The 23,358-nt window shown below is 33.7% G+C and overlaps 2 protein-coding genes across 2 annotated transcripts; both read right to left on the bottom strand.

Moving 5' to 3' along the window:
* Positions 1-1,650: 1,650 nt before the first annotated feature.
* Positions 1,651-2,310, bottom strand: LOC110412398 (uncharacterized). Its single transcript, XM_021422928.1, has one exon. It carries the CDS (start codon positions 2,308-2,310, stop codon positions 1,651-1,653), a length of 660 nt encoding a protein of 219 aa, XP_021278603.1.
* An 11,073-nt stretch (positions 2,311-13,383) lies between these two features.
* On the bottom strand, positions 13,384-20,733 carry NEK6 (serine/threonine-protein kinase NEK5). Its single transcript, XM_021422239.2, has 14 exons — positions 20,121-20,733; positions 19,966-20,032; positions 19,803-19,868; positions 19,624-19,670; positions 19,472-19,517; positions 19,290-19,370; positions 19,175-19,217; positions 18,969-19,018; positions 17,742-17,823; positions 17,618-17,667; positions 17,085-17,158; positions 16,416-16,467; positions 15,678-16,334; positions 13,384-15,594 (listed from the first exon to the last, which is right to left on the bottom strand). Exons 1-14 carry the CDS (start codon positions 20,216-20,218, stop codon positions 13,732-13,734), a joined length of 3,276 nt encoding a protein of 1,091 aa, XP_021277914.1. The 5' UTR covers positions 20,219-20,733; the 3' UTR covers positions 13,384-13,731.
* Between the last annotated feature and the right edge of the window lie 2,625 nt (positions 20,734-23,358).

Here is a 23,358-nt window from a genome sequence, read left to right as displayed (position 1 = left end):
ATTGATTAGGACAGATTACTATTATTAGCCATATCTTAAACTTACCCACTTGTATAATCATTTTCTAAGCTTATCATTAAGTTTTAGAAAAGCAACAAATATATTAACAGGAAGTCCTCGATTTCGTGTTGAAATTTACGACATCTAATAAATTAAGGTGATAGTCAAATTATAATATTATCATGCTTGGAACTTTGAGTTTTGAAGGGACTAGAATGGGGCTATAAAATGGAGGGTGGAGGGGAAGATGCTTTACACAAGAAAGGAGCATGCAAAGCCTAGCTGCATATTGCCCCAGAAATGAAGGCATTTCTTATAGTTTTCATTCTCTTGCTTTCCACCAGTCCTTCCTCAGCTCGAGCAATAGTTGCGCAGAGTAAGGGCAAATTAATTACTAGTTTATCCATCGTTTTCTATAATAAAAGTTTCAATTAAATCTCAAGAATTTCATTTGCTTGTTACTTTTATTGTAAGTAAGATTTGAGTTGCTTAAATTTACGTTGGTTTTGTGTTTAAGAAATTTGCTCTTTTGGATTTTGCAGAAAAACAAAGCATTGAAAAGCCAAAGCCGGAACCAAGTCCAAAGGCACGGAAGCCACCAAAAAGAAAAGGGGGTAAATTGCAGAACGACTCAAACCAAGGACGCTGAAAATGTGGTTTAATAATAAGTTTGCTTCTTCATGTTGTCCAGGGTAGCTGGCTAATTATGAATGTTTTTGCACTTGTCTGATGCAGTTTTATGGATGTTTGGGAAATAGGAAGTGCTTGTAAAAGATTTCGAATAAATTACTCTTTTCTCTTTTTATGTGTTGATTTGGGTTAGGAAGTATTAGTTTTGGGGGCACCTCTGTTTTGGTTATGTATATCTAGGGTCTTTTCATTTCATACTCTCCTTTTGACCCCTGCCCTGATGAATTTTTTTAATGTAAGGTACAAGGGGAAATCCAATTCGCTTAAGGAAATAAAATGATCATGCTTTTCAAAAAAAAAAATTTAAAAGTTAATAAGTTCAACCGTTGTCACAAACACAACGGTCCTTTAGCTGCTAAAGTCATTGGTGGTTCTATTTTCTGTATAAAAAAGAGCAAAAAAAAAAAAGCTTCAAGTGCTTGGGCTGGGGGTTTAAAAATACACAACAATAGCCCCAAAACAAGCCAAACCATCCTATGCAGAACCACTCGAGTAAGGGCAGCAACAGCATACAGACGTAAGGACAGTCAAAATTACACTAAGAAACAGGGGAGAGTTGTAAATTATCCTAACAAGACAGCCATATCATAACCCCCATTCTGTCCATAGTGCATTACCCTATCAAACTCGCACCCCCAGAGCCAGAGTCGAACCATTCAATTCATGACTCCACAAACATATATTATAATACGACTTTTATATCAAAACAACTTTAGGCAAATGGCTGAAACACATAATATAACTTAACTTGGTTAATAAAAGCTGTCTCTCTCTCTCCAAAGCTAAATAACAATTTCTCAAACTGAGACACTATATCGGTATTTCCTCTATAAACTATGTATTGCTGACTAAAGTATTCATAAAGATTATCGCGAGCCCAAAGAAGAGGTGTGTGTAGCTTTTGTCTTGGAACAGATAAAAGAGTACTAATCAACCTTTTCTCTTTTTTCGAGCACTTGTCTATTGAAAATGAGCTGAGCATTCCCTTCTTCCACCCATAAGAGCTCCTTTCCCTTGTGCAGATAAAAACCTTACACTCAAATCTCTGCAAGAAATCTCCATGTCTGCCCTCTTGGGCAACCAACTCCAAGCCAAGTATCTTACTTGAAATTTCACTTTGACATCAAAGGTCACTCCCCGTTTGCTCCATCGAATGCTTTTGAACTTAAGCATCTTTCCATGCAAGTGAGGTAAGTCCCTTGGGATATTGCTACTTTTTTTGCTCATCTTCTTTAGGTACACAGGTCCCATCCGCTCTCTTGAAATCATGTTTTTCCCATGAAAAACGAGAATTTCGAACTTGTCCATAAGCACACTCAGCTTCTTGTTGGGGTTTGTAATGCCGAATTGGATGTCATAAGCTGTGCTTGTGAGGGGTGAGTGTTTTGGGGGAGTAGTTGAAATGCAAAAGGAGTCGACTTCAAAAACAGGAGGCAGAGGATGAATGATACGCCATACGATGAAGTTGAGGAGGCTGATTATTGCAAACAATGATAGTATTGACAAGATCAGACGACGGACCAAGAGGGAATTTCTTGAAATGTTGTTATTAGGCTGCAGAGCGTGAGTGTTTTGGGATGTTATACTAAAGGTAAGGGAGGAATTGGCTGTTGAAGACATGGTTATAGCAGTATCTTTGTGTTAGTTGACTTGATTAATAAACTCACAGGCGGGCTATTGTTAGTTTAATTGCCTAAGCTTGTTGCCTGAGGTAGAAAGAGAAAGAGGAAGGAAAAAACATAATGTAATGGGAATGGGAGGGGAGGCTGGAGAGGGAGGGACTGAATATATAGAAAACAAGGACGCGTGACCACTACTTTTGCCTCCGTGGAAACGGGAGAGGGCCCCATTAGCCACGTGCTTTGAATATTTTAAGCTAAATGACAAAAAACAAGTCCACAGGTAAAGACGGTGCTGCAAATAGAAAAGCAAAGAGAAGTTGACGTAATTTCTTCCAGGAACCCGAGGGACATGCACGTAGCGTAGGCTAGCAAACGTGTCAGCGAGTGGCATCACAGCAACGTCGTTGAAGACACAAAAAAGATTTAAAAGAAAATGACTGCAGACAAATCCATTCAAATCACATTTCAGGTTGTTTTGGGTGTTTTTGTTCCGAAGACTACAAAGCAGCGAAAGAATGTAAACTATGCTAACAAGCCTTAAAAATGTCTGGAGCGGAAGCATCACCATATTTGACTGCACAAATAGTGCAATGCAAACCATGCTTGGTTCTCATTCAGCCACCAATGCCATACATATATGACTGCTTATGGTAACAAGCTATTCCTTCCAGAACATGCATATATATATATATATATATATATATATGTTGGTGCTCATACAATAGCTCTAATTAATCAACCCTTAACCACGCTACTTACCTTCGCTTATCCTTATTTTTATTATTTGGTCTAACTCCAGTGATAATATACGTATCAAAATTTATCCTGGTAAATTACTTTTTCTAGTCAATTTATTTTGAGTAATCAAAAAAGAAATGACCAAGCTATAAAACCATGAACGAATTTTTCTTTTTTGGGTAATATATGAAACTTCATTTTGCTTGCACTACCAAAAACAACACTTCCAATCACCATGCTCCCTTGAATTTTTTTTTTTCAAAAAAAAATTATATAATAGTAATTTTTCAAATTAATAAAAGATAAATTATTTTTTCAATATTTTTACGTTATCAAATTAATAAAAATACTAACACTTGATTAATGGTTAGACCTATTTATCCAGCGAAAGATTTTTTTTTTAAATGAAATGTTAAATTTCAATTAAAATTTAAAAGATCTAAATATTTTACTCAAAAATAAATAAAACCACTTGTATGTCTCTCCATATCATAAATCTCATTTTACTCTTTCTCTAAATGTGAATTTAAGACTTTTAAAAAGGCATCTAACCATTGAGGACTTGGGTTTGAACCATCATCCGAAACACAACATGAATCAAACATTCAAAATAATTTCCCTTTCAATGGTACATACTAAAAATACTAAAACCGCTGTCTAACTTCACTTTTGTCTGTTTGTTTTGCAAGGAAATTCCGAACCGAGTGGTTATAAATAGTTACAGTTGCTTTCCGTGAATATAACTGAGCAGCCACCTGTTTTACAGTGATGACAATTTTACATGAACATTCCTCGACTTTTGATGTGGTATCGACAAAAGGTAGTCTGAAGATTATCCTTACATCAAACATCAACAAAAAGTTATTCCCTTTAAAAGCAATAGGTTATTCAAATGAATTCTTGATATTTGATGTTTTGATACCACCTTTTAATTAATCATAATTATCTAGTATAAAGTATAAAAGTAGTCATATTCAAATATGCTTCCTTGCATGGTCACTACTCACAGCATATATATGACTCCAAACATTAGAAAACCAATTATTGGGAAGAACATTAGCAGAAAACGGAAATGGAAAAACAGAAGATGTTGACAAAAGATTGGAAAATAATAAGGAAACAAATTAACAATGATAAATCATAGAGTTGTCTAAACTTTTATATCAAAACAACTCTTACCAACATATAGGTATAAGCTGCATCTCTCACCAAGGGGGTGCAAAGTTTCGAATGTCTCTCCCATCTCCAAAACTATCGAAAAAAATTAAAAACCACTTCTGCAACGAAAGAACCTATTAAATGTTGTTGTCTAAGAAACCATATCAGTAGCTGAGAAAACTATTCAGAAAAATTCTGAGGCCGAAGAAGAGATGTCTAGGAACAGACATTAAGAGTCCACGTCAAGTGATATTAATTGGACTAACTAATCTAGGCAACATGAAATGAGCATTTCCCTCTTCCACCAATAAGATCCCTAGAGATACAAATCTTACACTCAAATCTCTGCAAAAAACCCTCCATGAGATTCACCTGCAGGACTAAGGTACCAGTAGCTGAAGCACCCTTACATGAATAGGAAAATTTGTTGGGTTATTCTTCTCTAGGTACAGCGATTCACCTGCAGGCGTCATTTCTTTTGAATTCCTCGTTTTTCCTTGAAACAAAACGATTTCAAAATGGTCCATAAGCAAGCTCAGCTTCTTGTTCACGTTTGTAATGGTAAATAGAATGTCACAACCATGGTTTAGCGCTGTGTTTAGGGAACCGTTTGAATTGTTAAATGAGTTGACTTCAAAAACAGGAGGGAGTGGATGAAGGATGCGCCATGCAGTGAAGTTGACGACCCTTATTGTGACAAACAACAAAACTATTGCCACGAGAAGACGGCGCTCGAAGAGGAACCTTCTCGAGTTGTTGTTATGGTGCAAAGCTTGAAAGCGAGGAGTGAGGTTTGCCTGTTGGGATTGTGATGTTATGTTAAAGGAGGAAATGGTTGTTGAAGAGCTGTCAAGTTGCTACATTCTTATATGACTATGTTTGTCCTATTTGATCAATGACTTAACAGGCTTTAGTTGGTGTAACAGGCAGGCTAGGTAGTTGGCAGAGAAAAGAGAAAAAGGATGAGAGGGAAATTACAAGTGTGAGAGATGGGATTTCCTTAAATCGGCGAAGAAAGACGCGTATACTTTTGTTGGCCTATATAGTCTTATAGATAAAGTTGATGAGAATATTGCTACGTAACTGTGGGGGGTGGAGACGCTTTTGAATATTTCAATCAGACAGAGTGTAGGTCCCGGTACATATGTACAGAATAATCGCAGCAATAGGAAAGGCAATAAAACTGGTTTTCCTTTTTTTTTTTTATAATAATTCAGGTGATATTAACTCAAAAGAATTTTGTTATTAATTAATTGTTTCTCTTAATTTAATAAAAATTATTATTATTATTATTATTATTCTATTAAATAAACAAATATGTGTTAAATAATATTTAATTGAATGTATTAATCAATAACCCTATATTAAAAGTCGGACGGCATCTGAACTAGCCAATTGTCTAACAAGTAGCGTGTGATTAGAATGCTTGGCAGTATCTTTGGAGAAACTTCCCATAGGGCTTCAATTGGGTGATGTGGGGCATTGGGTCTTTGGAAGAGGATGTGAGACCCGTGGCTTGCCTCGTGGTGGATGTTGCCGGTTTGACACACGCTGCAAGCCCACGTGGCATCATGTTAGAGATTTTTTTTATGGTTTTGTTGGCATTTTTTTCATTTGCAGAGTATCCTTGGACTTTTAATTGAGGAAGTTCCTTTCTTTAGAGAGTATTTTAAGATTTTTGTTTTGGGCGTTTGATTTTTTGGTCTTTTTGTGTGAAGGTGTTTTTTCTTTTTTTCATTTGCTCCACCCTTTTCACTACAGGGTTTTTTATTTTATTTAGCTATGGTTTTCCTCAAGTTTTTTCTTCTTCTTTCTCTTCGTTACTTTGGTTGGTTCCCATTTTCTCTTACCCTTTTTTGTTTTTGTTTTTTATTTTTGCTTTTTTTTTTGTTCCAGCTGGTTTTATACTATATTTTTACCATTTGTTTTCATTTGTCATTTTTGGATCCATTTGTTTCATCGTAAAATATTTTCTGAAAAATGTATTTAGAATTTATATTTATTTGATAGATAAAAAAATTATTTTACATGTAAAACATTTTACGGATCAATAACAAAAATACACATTGATCACATAAAATATTTTACGCCTAAAATGTCTTACCTCTGGAGAGGCATAAGACACTTTACTGAAAATAGAAAAATTGCTTCTACTAAGCTTAGTATGGTAAGTTTGACGAATATTGATAATTTTATAGTTTGATGGTAAAAGATGATGAGATAGAAATTTTCTAAAAATTACTTTCACTATAACATGTGATTAAATGTTTTAAAAAATATCATTATCAATATTCTCCATTTTCCTTTTCATTCTTAATTTTAATGTGAAAACCAAATAGCACCATTGTTTTATAATCAACTCTTATTTATCATTTTAACACCCAAATAACTTCAACAATGATGGTGAAAAATATTTTCCACAAGATGATTTAAATAATAAAAAAATATTTTCGACAGTTTATTCCAACAATAGAAAATATTAAATTTTTTTGTAAAATATTTTACACAGAAAAAATTTTTCCTAACAAATTATTTTTTAGTTACCAAACCGACCCTTGTCTCATTTTGTCTTTCTCATTCTTGCTTTGTTTTTTTTTTGGTCAGACGAATGAAAATTTGTAATTAAATGCATTAAAAACTACGAGTGTAAATATCGGCTCATATATGGGGATCACAGTTATGAGGTGATTCTTAGACCAATAGAAACGCTGAAAAAAAAGTCAACTTTTCTATTTATCACTTTCCCAGTTCAGAGTGGAAGGTAGTCAAAATTTATGTCAAAAATAGAGTCCTGCATTGAAGAGCAACACAAGATAGAACACTGGAGGGTCGCGACTCTCAAAGTGAAGCGAGCGTTGTTTCCATAAAAAAAAATTTCTAACGGAAAATTGAAAATTAGGTTAACTTGTGCTTATTTAAGGAACTTTTTTAGAGAATTTTTGAGAAAAAACAGCAGCAGCTTTTTTGGAGATTTTGAGCTAAGAATCAAGCAAGAAAACAAGAGCAATTAAGAGAGATTCAAGACCACAAAGCTTCAATATTAGTTGCTTTCTTTATTTTGTATTATTCTTATTTTCTTTTGACTTAATTCAAAGCTAAATTTCTTTGATAAATTTTCTTTAGATATTATGACCAAATTTGTTTTTCTAGAGATTGTGGTGGATATCACATGTAGTTTGAATATTAGTTTCTCTTTATTTATCAAGAATGGGTTTAGTTTTGCTTATTTAAATTGTCTTAATGCTTTTAATTGTAGATCAATAATTAACTAATTTGTGAATCTAAATAAACTCGACAAAGAGATTTTAGAGATTGGGTAAGATTTGAATCGTATATGTTCATGTCACTTAGGTGATTTAATTGACGATTCAGGTAAACATACGCTAATTATCATACATAGCCAAATTAAAAAACTACATTAATGAACTTAATTTAATTGATTCTTATGGACATATAGTGAATTAATTAAGTTATGTATTTGTGCAAGCATCTCGATGAAGGCTTGTATATAGCTTTGGATTTTAGGTTAGTAAAAACATCTAGGAAAATAAATAATTAGAGAATGTGGTATCAAATGAAGTGTTGAATGAACCCATAATCTTAGGTCTTTGGTCCACTGTCTTTCTTAGGTAAATTTAATTTCGATTAGTTAATTTAGTGTTTACTTTAATTTTATTTTAATTGATTTTCTACAAATTTTGGTTACTTAAATAAACTTGATTAGTTATAAATTTTTAGTACTTAGTAAAAATTTAAGAACAAATCCTGTGAGAATGATACTCTACCTATTACTATATTACTTGTTTGTAATAACGTGCATTTAGGTAAAAAAAATCAACAACTACAACTCCAACTTCATTAGGAATTTGCAAAACAATTACCTTCTTGTAGAGTATGGGCAAAGGATACCATGCCTAGCAAAAGAATAAGTGCATCAATCTCATTAAACAAATACCACTTATGCGAAGGCCTCGTATCAGAGTTGGTCACCCACAATAGAGCATTCTTGGAGTCAGATTCAATAATCAACTTAGAATTGCAAATGATGAACAGGAGAAAAGGCACAGTGCATGAAGAATGGTCATAAGCTCTACAAAGTTGGAGTCTTAGATACCAAGTGGGCAACTCACATCAGAGTTGCACAAGACTCCACCACATCTTCTTGGACCTCGTTTACCCCTTACTAAGCCATCCACATTGAATTTAAACTCACCTTCAGATAAGGGTATCTAAAAGACCCTTAGTCGTGAGTGGAGGAGGGACCGTATAATAGATGTGTTTCAAGTTCAAACCACCAACTAATATCATCAACTACATCAACGCCATCACATGCACACACCCAGAGGATAGATCACATTTTAATAAGAAAGAATATTTCAACCCTTCCCATTCTTTGTCGCTAAAATTGACTCATTATGAGCCAACCACAGAAACCAAAACGTGGCACCACAAACTATCATCCACTGCTAGTGTGTGTCGCTTACCAAGGCACAACCAACCCAAGACTGTAAAAGGATGATATATTACAAGGAGAGGACCCTAATATCCCTCACCATTGAAGAACAATAACCCATACTGTCCAACTAAAATGGCATGTGAGAAGGATGTGTGAATATGTCTCTAGCTTAACCACACCAAGAGCAATGTAGTTGCTCCAAGCAAAAGTCTGCCCCCCTCAAGTGAAGGAAGGCTTTTGGAGGGGATCGAGTCTATTAGGAAAAATAGTATAAAAAAAGAGGAAAAAAAGGCTTAAGGCATGTTGCAATACACTTTCTTTAAAGAATTGTTGCCTGCTATAGGGATTTATAGATAATAACACTCCAAGATATAACAAGTCTATTGCAGAATGCTTTTTAAGGTTCAAGTCTATTTTGGAAGTATGTTCTTTTTATAGACACCGAAAAGTTGTGTCAATAGATATGTCTATAGTGTTTCTATAGATGTGTCTATTGTGTTTCAATAAACGTGTCTATAGACCAATTTCTTATAGTTGTGTTTGTTGAAACCATTTCTATTTATTCAAAGAGTTATCTTTAATTTGATCAATTACATCTTGAATAATTACCTTCCAATATGAAACTCTCAAATATTACAAACTATCCAACAATCTTCTACTAGTTTTTATATTAATAATATTATGCATAATAGAAAATATCTCAAAGATTTGAACTTTCTACTAGTATAGAAAATATCTCAAAGATTTGAACCACAAATTTTTATGTCATAACTGAAATTATCACATACATAATATTATCTAATCGCTTTAAGATTTTGCCAACAGCTTTAGCACTTATATGGCATTTGTGCTAATCCTAGTTTCATGAATATTTACAAGAGTAAACCCTTTTAACCCTTCAATATTCATATAGGTAGAATTTTTCCTTACCCTTCAATATTCATATAGATGTTGATTTTACAACCTCTCTTAGCAAAGCTTTGGTAAGTGGATTAGTCAAATTCTTGCAAGATTTAACATAAATTGTTGTTACAGTGCCATTTAAGCCTAATTCTCTTAAGTAGGCATGTGGTAAACTTATATGTCTAAACTTTACATTATACATCTTATTGTGTGCTACACACATTATTACTTCATTGTCACAATATATGAAAATGACTAGCACCAATTGTGGTCACAACTTTATATCTAATAACAAAATTTTCAACCATTTCTCTTCCTTTCAGTAGCTATTAATGCTAAAATTCAAATTCTATTATAGAATTTATTATAGTCACATTTGTCAAATTAATTAATCTTGTAGCCATTAGCTAGAACAACCTCATCAACCTTTGATGTCATTGTTTAAGTGTTTGTTCTAATCCATACAAAAACTTTACAAGCTTACACACATTTCCATCTTTCTCAATCAAGACCATTATACCTTAATGTTCAATCAAAAAGTCAAATTAACATATCAAGGTATATGTTCACACAAGCACCATTTTATCTTTATTGCATAATAAGAATTCCATGTCAAAGATATTGAATATCTATGTTGCACCATTATGACTTTAATGATAAAATAAAAATACACCATATACCAAGATGTTAAATTTATATATTAGCACCATTATACCTTCATGTATAAAACTACATGCCTACCTATCATATTTAGTTTTTATTTTTTATGTTCTAGTTGTGTTTTTACTTCTCTTCTAAAATGTCCTGTATTTTTTTTTTCTTTTACTTGACTATGTAGTCAGAAATCAATTCAAGCAACCAGTTGGACAACCAGCACTATTTGGAATTGGGGCGAATTTCCATTTTGACTTTAGACGCACTTATCGAATTATTTATACTCTTATCAAAGATTAAAAAATTATATTAAAGTAAAATTATACAAAAAAAAAACTTAATGCAATATAAATATTTGTTTGAAGAAACATGTTTATTTATTTTGAATCTTATTCCTATGTTTTTCTTTTGGAGGTATGTTGTTTTCTTTAGTTGGGATTTTATTATGAGGTTCAAAAATAACCATGACAAGAACAACGAGCTGCCATGAGCATTCCTTTTTGAATTTTTTTTTTTTTTTGCTATTTTGGGAAAGCCGCTAAACACTTCAGTGATTAATGTCAAATTTCTAAAAGGTATTGAATTAATTATAATTAATCTTTGGTCAAATAAATTTATGCAAAAAAATAATATTTAAGCTCTTTAATTTATACTAAAAATTAAATTTAATGTCATGTTGTAAATAATTAAGAACTAATGTGCTAAACTTATAATAATGCTTATAAATTAATTTTTCCATGATATATTATAATATATGCTTTTATCTTTCAGTTTAACCAGTAATGATTAATGCATTCGTTTCTTTGGTTAGTACCATTAAAAACATGATTTCTTTTTTTGTTTTTTCATGTTTATTAACATTATTTTTTATTTTGTTATTTTAACTTTTCTTTGTTTTGTTTTTTTTTTTGTTTCCATTTGTAATTGATGTAAAATTATAATAATTATTATAATATTTATGTCTCATTATTGCGTAATATTTTTCTGAATTTTATTTTACTTAGAATGGTTACGGGGACTTGAAAGCTTGGGAAAAAGAATGTTCGTTTAAATCATCAATATATGATGATTGCAAAGTTATTATTAGTTTTTTTTATGATATGTATTTCTGTTTATTTACGATATGTGTGAAAGTCGAATATTATTTTAATTATGTCAACTTTACATCCATCAAATTACATTTATTTAAATCTAATGTATTTTTATTTTTTCTCTTGTGTTTGATAGTTCTTTATATTTTTTGTGGGCAAATATCAAGCTGTTGAATTGCTAGAAATTGTAAAGTATTAAAACTCTTAAGGCATGTTAAGTTCACGAAATAGAATAGAGGAAAATAGAATTAAAATAAGAAAAAAACAGTTAGTGCATAGTTTGATTCATGAAAATGAAATAAGATGAGAACTACTATTATAATTATTCTAATGATTGGTTAGCAAGAATAATTTTAAAAAAAAAAAATACGTGGTAAATGACAAAAATACTCATTGTTAAACTTTTATAGTCTCATGCATAAGTTGCCCATGTGTTGATGTCTTTTGCCAATAGCTCATGTATTGATGTCTTTTACCACGACATCTTAGTTTTCATGCCATTTGTCATGTCATCTACTTGCCATTTTTTCTGCCACATCACACATGTTGTGTTATGTGTTCAATCATGAATCCATCACTTATTTTGTCACATATTTTGTCATGTATTCTATTACTTTTCTTATCATGTATTCTATTATGTGCTCTATGATGTATTTTACTACGTGTTTTGCCACATAATCTGTCATATGTTTTGTCATGTATTTTGTCACATGTTCTATATATCAAATGTTTTGCCACATCTATACTTTGGTAAAATCACTAATTCTTTCATTTTGATCTCTGTTTCTGCTAATTTTGATTGTAAGATGGAGAAATATGAAGTATTTATGCCAATTGCAACCGTTTTGACTAAAAGCAACTACAATCTACGGGTCCAAAGTATGAAAAGTTTTCTAATTGAATGCCAAAAAATGATGTATTGTCATTGGAGATCATTGTTTAGCCACTAACCGATATCAGGAGTTAGTTTCCAAACTGAATTTGGTATCTACAGAATCACTTTTTGAGTTTGAGGGAAGTGTTAAGATAATTGTACAAATTCATTGATATAGTTCGAAATACAATATTAGTATTGGGTAATTGGCTAGTTAGATTACAATGGTTGATTAATTAACTGGTTAGAGTATAATATTGTTATTTAATTAGAGTTAGACCATAAATAGAATTAATATATAATTCAAAATATAAAATTCTTTTAACAAGATATACATATATATATATATTAAGATTTTTCTCTTTTGGGGAAATGCTTTAAATAGTGACGTGGATGGCTGGAGAGGAGGAGGCGAGAGGCGACCTCCATCTGAAACAATATGTATGTATATGTAACATGCATGCAACTACCTCCTCAATGCATAAATGTGTCAACAAGTTTAAATTCCGGAGTAAAATGAAAAATAAATATTACCTCTTAACATTTAACACAAATACTCATGTACCATAAAAGAAAAGATATTTAATTAATATATTAATATATTTAATTAACTCAAATACTTCAATTTCGTTTGAGATTTTGCTCCAATGGCAAACAACAAAAAACAAATTAAAGTTTAGCTCAAATGGTTTGAAGATGTGAATAAACATGACTGCTGATTGGTTTGGTATTCAATTGGAAAAAGGATGTGCTAGCTACTCTAACTAGGTTGAAATACTTCCTTCATTCCTTGATGTGTCTCTAAACTGTATAAACAAAAGAATCTCTATTGGCAAAGAAAAAGCATTTCAGGCTCGTGCCAGAAGGCATATTTCACAGTGAGAATTAAAGATGAGTAGAATGAGATTAACAATAAAGGATTCTCTTATATCACTTAAAATTACCATTTCTTTTGTTAAAACTAGCATTTGGCAAAGCTTATAAATTTTAACTTCAAATCATCTAACAACGTAAGTTTTGCCATTTCTGGTTACGATTAAAGTCAACATGATCAAAATGTTTTGCCAGTTTGCTTCTTCAAAGATTTCTTTTGATTCTCACTTGATTCAGATAATGTAAAATGGAAATGCTTTGACAATGCTAAGGGGAAGTGATGTCCTGCAAGCAGTTTTAAAAAAACAAATCATAAGCTCGATATATCCGGAAAAAGAAATCCAGAGATCTATATGCATTGCTGCAATGTCCAAACAGCCGATAAAAATCATAGCAATTGCACTTTGGTTTGCATTCACCACGTTCTATAGCATATCCGTACATTTCTCCGGACAACAAGTTTACTTAATTCGTATTGTCAACTATTTACAACAACAAAATGCATTGAAAGAATTACAGAATGAGGTAAAAGGAGAAGACCTGGTTTTTCTGTTTAAAAATACAAATGGAAGTGAAAGGTGATAAGCATGATACGAAGCTAACAATTACCACAGCAACGTGAATAAATAAAAGTAAAAACAAAACAGAAGGCTTACCCCCAGAAATATTACTTCATGAACTCCGTCCACACTCCTCAATCATCATTCCTTTCAGACTCTTGGCTAACCAGATAGCTGTCTCCCTCGGTGACACCTTATCTTTCCCAAAAGGCTTCAAAACAACTGAGAGCTCTTCCAATCTGTTCTGCTGCAGTAACTCTGCAGACAATTCCAGAAGCCCTTCAAGTGCCTCTGCCCTCTGCCTAAAAGATTTGACATCCAAAGTTTCCTTTGCTGAAGTCTCCTCTTCTGTCACAGAAGAGCTGGTTTTCACAGGCTCTGCTGAATCAGATTTTGGAGATGAGGAAATGGGGTTCCTATCTTCCGTTTCTTTAACACCGGAATAATCCGAAGCATTTGATTTTGAACTTAAAGCTTCAGAGCAACTTGATGACTTAAGGGTCACAGGACTAGTCATGTTTCTCATATCTATTTCATCCCTCACAACATTTATGAGTTTTCCAACATCCACATTTTGAACACCCATTTCTACTTTTTCTATCACTGGCTGCTCACTGCCAACTCGGAAGCTACTGTGCCTTATAACATGTATAACATCATCAAAAGCTGGAGGACGAGAGGTCGCACCTGGTTTTTCAATTGCTGGATTATGCAGATTAATTCCTTTATCTGGCTGTGAATTCTTCTGGCTAGATGAAATTGGCGAGGCAATGCAAGGCATAGTTTCTGCAACCGATGATAGAAGTTCCATTACAGTGAACTTGTCATCACCACTGGATGCAGAAGAAAGATTTGAATGGAGCATCATATCAGGCCTACTACTAGGTCTGCTTGCCACAGTTTCATGCTTACTACTTGGCCTGCTTATGGGGGAATCTTCTCCAGTAGTTGGCCCACTTACAGGGGCATCTTCCCCACTACTTAACCTGTTTATAGAGGCATCATCCCTGTTACTCAAACTGCTTATAGGGGCATCATCCCTGATAATTGGCCTGCTTATAGGGGCATCATCCCTGATAATTGGCCTGCTTATAAGGGCATCATCCCTACGACTTAAAGTGCTTATAAGGGCATCATCCCTACGACTTGGCGTGCTTATAGGTGCATCATCCCTGCTACTTGTCCTGCTCAAAGGAGCAACATCCCTACTACTTGTCCTGCTTAAAGGATTGTCATCTCTACAAACTGCCCTGCTTACAGCGGTATCATCTCTATGAACAGATATTTCTTCAGAACTTGGGAGTGGAAGGTCCAAAGGGGCACTCAAACTCACTCTTCCATCAACTGAAGTGAAATCCAGAAGATCTTGGGCCGGACCAGATTCTTCAGTTGAACAAGTTACTGATTTATGATCGTGCCCATGGCTTTCTCTCGACAGAACCTCAGGCATCTTTGATTGCAGAGAAGCAGGAGAGCTGAATAGTGGATGTGATTCCAAGCTCTTGATGTGGGTGATTATCTCACGATCATGTGTCTGTTCTGTCATGTCAATAAAAGGGGTTGTTGCATCATCACATATCTCAAATGCTTGAATTGAGATTGAAGAGGAGATAGAATTACTGCTATCTGTTTGCACCCCCTTGGTAGTTACACTTAGAGCTATCTCAGGCTCTTGCATAACCTCCCCAGAAGCATTTATAAGGCAACCATTGGGCAGTTGACGAGGAATGGCTTCACGCTCCTGGTTTATCTCTGTAGATCCTAACCTTGGTATGTTACTTGCCACATTTGAAACATCAGTTCCTGCATGCTTCATTCTGCCCGTAATCAATGATCTTCTTGCCACATTGGAAGGAGGAGTTCTTTGCCTTGGCTTAGAAGATAATCCATCTTCAACAACATGCCTCCCAGGAGCAGGTGGAGGAATCCCTTCGTGTCTAGGTTTAGTCTTTGGGGAGGAATCAATCAAAGGCAACTGGAGAGATGAATCTTGAAAAATGAGTGAAGATACCAATAAAGTTTTTAATTAAAAGACAAAACAGTTACTGGCAATCATACCTGGTGCTTTAAAGTGTGTGATCCTGTTATCCTTTTTGCAGCATCTAATGGTAATTTTGCTGAAGCAACTGTTGGTGTATCTGCATTAGACTTTGAACCCAGAGCAGGAGCAGGTGGCTTCAGAACTTTGGGTGATGCCTCTATATTATTTCTTTGAGTCAAACCACCTACAGCTTTTGTACGGTTGCCTCTCACTGGGGAACCATTTTCTCTTACTTTCCCTTCTTTCAAAGCCATCATTATACTTTTTATGGTTTTTGGTTGCTTTGATTGAATGTTAGATCCCTGTTCCATATAAGAAGGTTTTACTATTACTTTTTCATCACCTTTGGTAGTGCAAATAGTGGGGCCATTCTCTTCTTCGCTAGCTGGGTGCTGCTCAGTGCCATCTTCATCATCAATAGAAATTGCATCTGTGTCAGTGGCCTTACTATTGCTATTTGAAACCATTGTGGCAGTATTTCTGTCACTTGAAAGCAAACTATCTTTATCACTACATGAGCTATTACTATTCTGACTCTCAGCCATATTTTTCCTAGTATCACGATTAGCGGAAATATGCTTATCCGGTGAGCAATTTGTCGAAGGGCAGCTGAAGGATGGACGATACTGATCAACATATGGCTGCAAATAAGGGTGCTTCAAAAGCTCTGATGCCTAACCAAGGTGAAAAATCAAATTGTTATATTTAAGTCCTGCAGGTGAAGAATTCTTAAGAGGACAAATAGAAACTCTTACACTGGGTCGATGCTCTGGATTCTTTCTTAGCATGCCCTTGATAAGCGTTTTCCTGTGTGTGTAACATTAAGCAAATTAACTATCATGTAGTGACAAGATCATTATTTGAAATATGATAAAGCATTAAACATGTTTAGTGGTGCTACCAAAATACAGATTACTCAGTCCCTTGGGAAATTAAGTGAAGATTCAATATTTTGTGCTTTATTGGTTCCACAAAGGGAAAAAACAGAGTTTCCACTTTTTGTAGAAACTAGTTTCAACTTTCCTAGATGCATAAGAAAGAATTTGTTTCAGAGATCTGCAATTCATCCCAATATAAAATATAGAAAAATAAAAATTAAATTGAAAGTGAAAAAGGAAACAAAAAGAATAAATAGTATGTTGAGACAAAACACCCTGGCAATTAAGCATTAATTTGAGAACTAGCCGAAACTAAGTTAAACTGTGTAGAAACCAAGAGTTGATATGAAATACACTAGTTATGTAGCACAGAAGAAGCAATTCCTAGAAGAAATGGAACAAAATAAATCATAAAGAAATACGAAAAATGAGAAAAATTTAAAGCATTAAAAAGCACAGTCAGAGCATAAAACATCATGGAGAATACTTCGTAATCATGAAAGCATACAAAAACAGTGAGCTCTACCAAAATGCATAAAGACTTACAAGGATGGAGAGTAGCAAGAAGGCAAAGGGCCAATAGAGGAACGATTTATCTTGCTTATCAACCCAGCCATGTCCTAGAACAAAAAGTTTGATAGAAATTAGTTGAATCGAATTTGTATAATTTACATGGTTAGTGAAGGCAGAAAATTAGCAGTTGCAGAAAACCTTTCAAAGGACATCACATCACACCAGACAAGTAGACAAAATTAAGTACTTTGAAAGCATTGTTTAAAGAGTGGAGCATGGAATTTAAAGAAAACTGTTATGAACCTAACAAAGGTTGCTACTCTTTCTTCCTAATTAAGACAAACAGCAGATAGAAAGTTTTGTTACATTTGGAAATGCTGAAAATGCCAAAATAAAATAAAAGAAGCAAAAACTTAGAAATTTTACCTGGCTTAATATAATATAGAATGAAATACATGCTACTTGCCAAAATGGAATATAATTTTCACCTAAAAAGAAGGGTTGCTGCAAGCTCATTACAGAATACAAGAAACAGATTCAAGCAAAAGAACTGTGAGAACTCTTACAAAAGCTTTAAAAGCAGGGCGATGAGCAGCCATCTCGTACATACAGCACCCTGTTCAACAAGAAGTAATTTAGTCAAAAAAAAGAATCTATACATGTCAAATATATACTCAGGAAAAGACATACCCAGAGACCAGATATCAGACTTGAAACCATAAGGAATATCAGCAAGCAATTCAGGACACATGTAATTGGGAGTTCCAACCACCTGAGCCATGTATAAAAAAACTATTAATATGCAGTGGAACCACAAATAGTGGGCACAATCTTATATAAGGAAGAATAAATACAAAATGAAAAATGATATCAAAGGTAAATGATTTTTGTGTTTACTGAAAAAGGTCCAAACTCTTAGTATGGTCGGTTGTCGATATACAGGGTTTGAGAACACCTAGGTTTGAACTAGTGATTGTTACCATACCCCACCATTGGAGGCTCAAAGTGCAGGTTTTAACTCCCTCCTCCCCACTGCCATTGTCCAAATATACCAAGTGTGAGGGCAGGGATTGAGGAGTACAAAATCTAACCCAATAGATACTGTTATAGACAAAACTTATATCTTTGGACATTTATGATGATAAGACATATGAGTGGCGGTTAATTTCCATCACTCCAATATGTAATCATTTTGCAATTTTTAGCTTCTTTTAAGTAAATCCTTAATACAAGAAAATTCAAAAAATTTAAGAACATCTCTCTCCTATTGCCAAATATAAGCCCACTTTAACTAACTAACTAGAATTTGCATACATGTACATATTCTTAATTACTCAGCAATTGAGTCCAGCCCACAAAATACTAAGGTATCAATGAGAGATTCTTTTTTTGCTTTTAATTGTTTTCTTGAAGAAAAAAATGATTATTTATGTTAATTAAGTTGGTCTTATTTTAATTTTCACTTGGCAATTAGTAACAATTTGTTCTCAGCAGATAAAACTAAAATTAGCACTAAGTTCAACTGAAAGCTGCGGACACACTAGGCCTGTTCATCTTAACACATCTTTTTAGTTTTTATGGTATCAGTTCCTCAACATATTAGACTGTGACAGAAAACCTGATAAAGTGGAATATGTTATATATTAGCTACTGTCTGAGTACCATGCTACCATACCATGCAAGATTTTTTCCATAAAATGAACAGGGAAGTTGAGGCACGAGCAAACAGACACATATATTAACAAATGTCTCTGTTTTCGAGCTTAGTAGCATAAGCTTATTACCCAAGTTTAGAAAGAAAAAGAAGAGAAATGGTAGAAAAAATGACCCAAAAAATCTTTTCCATCATTGGAGATAGTTGAAAAAGAATAAAAATAAAAGGTTATCAAAATAACAATTTCATTACATAGTACATACCGAGGAAGCCAAATCATCTGCCTTCAGAGTCTTGGCAAGGCCAAAATCCCCTAAACCAGTACAGACCAGAAAAGAGAGTTTAGGGTAACAATCACAACATATACAATCAAGTAGGGTATCTAATAGAAATCAATGATGAAAAAAAAAAGGGAAAAAGTGAGAGAATCTGTAAGAAACCATGAAGAAAAGGGAAAAGACAAACTCACCAAGGCGGACATCTTGGTCTTTGGTAAGAAATATGTTGGAGCACTGCCAAAGTAGCCACAAAAATGACATAAATCATTAGTTAATAGAAAGACTAATCTAAATTTACACACATACCTTTAGGTCCCGATGCAGAACAAAATTTGAATGCAGATAGTCAACTGCCAGAAGCAGCTGTGCGAACCACTTGCAAAGTTTCTGCACAATGTTCATAAGCATCAATGTTACTGTTAACTATAGGTCATAACACAAGAAGAAACTAAATTGTACAATCAAAAGGTATAAAGAAAGAATATTACCTCCTCGGGGAAATACACCCCATTTGATTTTTTCATCAATTCAGCCCTGTTAAAAGAATAACAATAAGAACAATTCGACACATTGCAAAAATTACAGATTCAAATTCCAAAAACTCCATATCAAAATATTCGATACATGCTCAGAAACTCACATATCTCCACCTTCACAGTAGCCAGTAACAATGCAAACATAGCAACCCTACATTACAATCAGAAAGCTCAGAATCAACATAAAAAAAAAAGGTGTCTCTTACTTAACAAGCTACTATTAAAAGTAGTTTTTGATTCAAGAATCGTAGCAAAACAACAAAAAAGTAGTAAAGTATCTTACTTTCTCAACCCAAGCTTCCTTAAATTCAACAATGTAAGGATGCTGAATTCGCGCAATAAGTGCCATCTACACTCCACAAAATTCACACCAAATTATAAATTTGAAAATTAAACTCTCTATTATTTTACTTCAAAAACAAATTAGAATTATTTAACTAACTAACTTCTTGATGTGCAGATCTCCTGCAACGCTCCGTTTGCCGCGCCAATCTGATCTTCTTCAACACATACCTGAAGAGTTTTCAAAACAAAATAAATAATAAAAAAATAATTACACATTATAAAAGGTTCAGAAAGGGAGAAAGTAAAAGAAAAATACTTTTTCTTCTCGGATTTGTGGTGAACGAGAATGGCAGCACCGAAAGCGCCGCGGCCGATCTGTTCCATTATCTCGTAATGATCCATTCGCGACTCCATTGCTATCAACTCTTTACTCGATCTTTTTTCCAAATTTCAAATTTCGAAACAAGAAAGCAATTAAGACGAGAAAAAAAGAGTAAAAATCAATTCACTTTCGTCTTAAAACATTTCTTCTCCGGATCTCGGAATCATTGTCGGATTCTTCGCTTCAATTCCAATGCTGCCAATGCGTTTCAATTCAAAAAGAATCGCTCAATGATCATTATTCAAAGCCATCGAAATCTTCGTCTACGATCCTCTCCTCCTTTTCTCATTGCTTTTGAGTTCTCAAAAGCTTTCTCTTTCACTTCACTCTATAGCAGGAAACAAAAGAGAAAATTTTTCAAACTTTGTTTTTTAAGTTAGGAATTTTGTTGGGGGGGAGAGAGAAGGTGGTTAAGTAACTAAGCAAGACGGTTAGTAGTTAACCAAAGGTTAAAACTTAATTAACTCACTATTTTATTTTATTTTATTCTTTTCGGGGGAGAGCGGCAGAGAGGGAGCTTATGGGAATGCTATACTCTACGCCGACACAACCAGCTGGGACTTAATATAATCTCCCCTGGATGTTACAGATTTATTTTTTATTTTCATGTTCTTTCTTCTATATTATTTTAATTTTTTTTTCTTTTAAGTGGATTTCAATGGGAGCAATAAATGTAGTTGGCACGAAAGGCCCACATTGAATATGTTCACTTTTCAAATTTTTGGTTGCTCTTTCTTTTTTCTTTTTTCTTTTTTTTTTATATTTTTTCTATGTACAAAAATGATAACAAATTGGGCTTTTTTCCCCTTTGCTTGTAGATTAAAATAATTTAAAATAAGAAGAGAATGATGCTTAAGTTTGAAGAATGATTTTCATTGTATTTTCATCAATTTATTGCTATTATAATGATGTGCTACAGTTCAATTTGTATTTTGTTTATTTCATTGTCTTAATTCCTTTCCTCAAGAGGATTGAATTTGCTTATTTTTTGGATGAAAGAGGTTAAAACGTTACAATTGAGAGTTTAAAGAGATGTGTAGCATATTAATGTATTCTCTATGAGTTTTAGTTTTAAATTCTTAACTTCTTTTATAAGTCTTTTATCAATGGAATTTATATTTAAATATCTTTTTAATTAAAGAATCATGTAATATATAAATCATATAATTGTTGTAACCATAGTTGAAATTACCCTATTTACACAAAAACCTACCCAAAAGAATTTCCAAAAAAGAAGCTTAATAGTTAGTTATAGTTAATAGTAATACTAGTGTTTTGATATTGGATGGCAACCATTGAATTAACAGCAAATCACAAAAGAGTTGACCACAACAAGCTGCAAAATCCCGATGAGTTGACAAACCCAAGGCAATGATTAGTGTATTATATACCTTAGCAGATAAGGGTGACTCGTAAAAATAAAAATAATTGTGAAGCTCTTGTGTTGCAGTCACTGCAAAAAACACACCATTGTTTCAGCACCCCATGTGCTTTGCTTCCCCTCTCTCTCAGAGTGCTAAAATGCGCCGGGCTCAGGGAATTGCTCTTTTTCTTGAATGATTACATAAGCTAAAGGCCGGCTTCGGGAGTCTTAAATTTTTCCAGGATGGCGCTTTCTTATTGGCCCAGTTGGTCTTCCCTCCTCCAGCAGGTCTGGATTATTCTCTGCTCTTGGCTAACATGCGCACAAGCGGGTACGGAAAACGAAGCGGACAACCTGGGTCGTTTACTGCAGACCCACCAGCGCTTTTATTTCCTGCTAATATGACTGTGATCCACTCGGGTTTAGCCCCAAAGGTGCACCTTGGCATGTGCGATCCTTGCTCTCTTCACTGTCAAAATGGCAAATCCCCTTCCTCTCCTCCGCTCCCCTCCAATTCCTCTCTCGGTTAATTGTCAAACTACGCCTTAATTTTAAACTAAGGCCTGTTTGGTTTTAGATTTGAAGTTGCGTATCATCTCGATCCTAATTTTTAATTATGCGTAAAATGCTAAATAAGATAAAATTATGATAAAGATAAGGATAAAGTGAAACCATGAAAGTAGGATAACATATTACCAACAAAAGGTATAATGTAAAAAGTACAACAATGAGTTAATTACTACATATTTTGATTAGAGAAACTTTATGGAGTCACTAAGGGAGGAGTAGGTTTGAAGTTGGTGCATGAAGAATCCAAAAGAAGAAGAAAAATTGAGAAGGTACAACCTCACTTTCTTTAGCATTTTCTTGAATTATATATATATTTAATGTTTGATTACTTTGGAACCTTTATTTGTAAGCATCATGGAAGCATTAACCTAATCATTTATCCAATTTAAAATTTTAAAAATGGTCTTTGATTTCAGCCTTTGAGCTTTCTGAATCATTTTAATTTGCATGGTTTAAATTACTAAAAATGGGCCATTGTCCATTAAAGGGAAAAAAAAGTGACGAAGCTAACCTAAATTTGCCCCAAAAAGCTCACCTAGTTGTCTTAAATTTTGGTACAGCCATATTATATACTTATGAATATTAAAAAAACAAAATTAATAAGCTAGAAATATAGAGCAGATAGAATACTAGTTTTGCATGATATAAAATCTATAATTTGATTTGTAAACAAATACTGAATGCAAGTTTTTAGCTGTCTTCGTTCAACCGATTTCTTGGTTCCTACTTCCATAGCTGTCTTACTAAGTTAGCAACTAATTACTAGCATTTAAATAAAGACATAAATGATTAGAGATCCAAATTGAATGTCACATGGTCAACTTGAATGCTTTCTCCTAAGATTGGACTTAATTTGAGAGCAATAATAAATCGAAACGAAGATCAGTGTTATTACTAAAAAAAAAAAGAAGGGAAAAGAGGAGAAATTCTAAAAGAATGATTTAAAAAAAAATTAAAAAGGAGCTTGAAATCATTGTTTCTCCAAAAACTTGGATAAGACAATGCATTGGTTTCAGTTTAGGTCTAATCTTTTCTTTGTCCTGCAGATCTTATGATATTGGAATTTGTCACATGGACCAAGGAAAAAATTGCCATTATAGTTGGTAATATTACAGTACTATAAGAGAAAAGGGGAAAAGCAAAGGATCTAAGTGGGGAATTTTCTTGGATACCATGCCATTGCCATTGGAAAAAGCTTTGCCAAAAAGTGAGAAAAAACCCAAAAAGCAACCACAGGTG

This window comes from Theobroma umbraticum, unplaced genomic scaffold (genome assembly GCF_002168275.2).
Source record: "Theobroma umbraticum cultivar Fairchild unplaced genomic scaffold, ASM216827v3 scaffold_95.0, whole genome shotgun sequence".
NCBI classification, from domain to species: domain Eukaryota; kingdom Viridiplantae; phylum Streptophyta; class Magnoliopsida; order Malvales; family Malvaceae; genus Theobroma; species Theobroma umbraticum.
The sequence above is the reverse complement of the archived record's forward strand: the minus strand, read 5'-3'. Positions and strand labels throughout refer to the sequence as shown.

What these genes read in the sequence shown, in the direction of transcription:
- NEK6 (XM_021422239.2), bottom strand. Translation starts at nt 20,218, where the DNA reads ATGGAGTCGCGAATGGATCATTACGAGATAATGGAACAGATCGGCCGC. An exon ending in AGGAAGCTTGGGTTGAGAAA is followed by an intron (nt 19,671 to 19,802) that starts GTAAGATACTTT and finishes ATTGTAATGTAG; the next exon opens with GGTTGCTATGTTTGCATTGT. An exon ending in GGGTGTATTTCCCCGAGGAG is followed by an intron (nt 19,371 to 19,471) that starts GTAATATTCTTT and finishes AACATTGTGCAG; the next exon opens with AAACTTTGCAAGTGGTTCGC.
- LOC110412398 (XM_021422928.1), bottom strand. Translation starts at nt 2,310, where the DNA reads ATGTCTTCAACAGCCAATTCCTCCCTTACCTTTAGTATAACATCCCAA.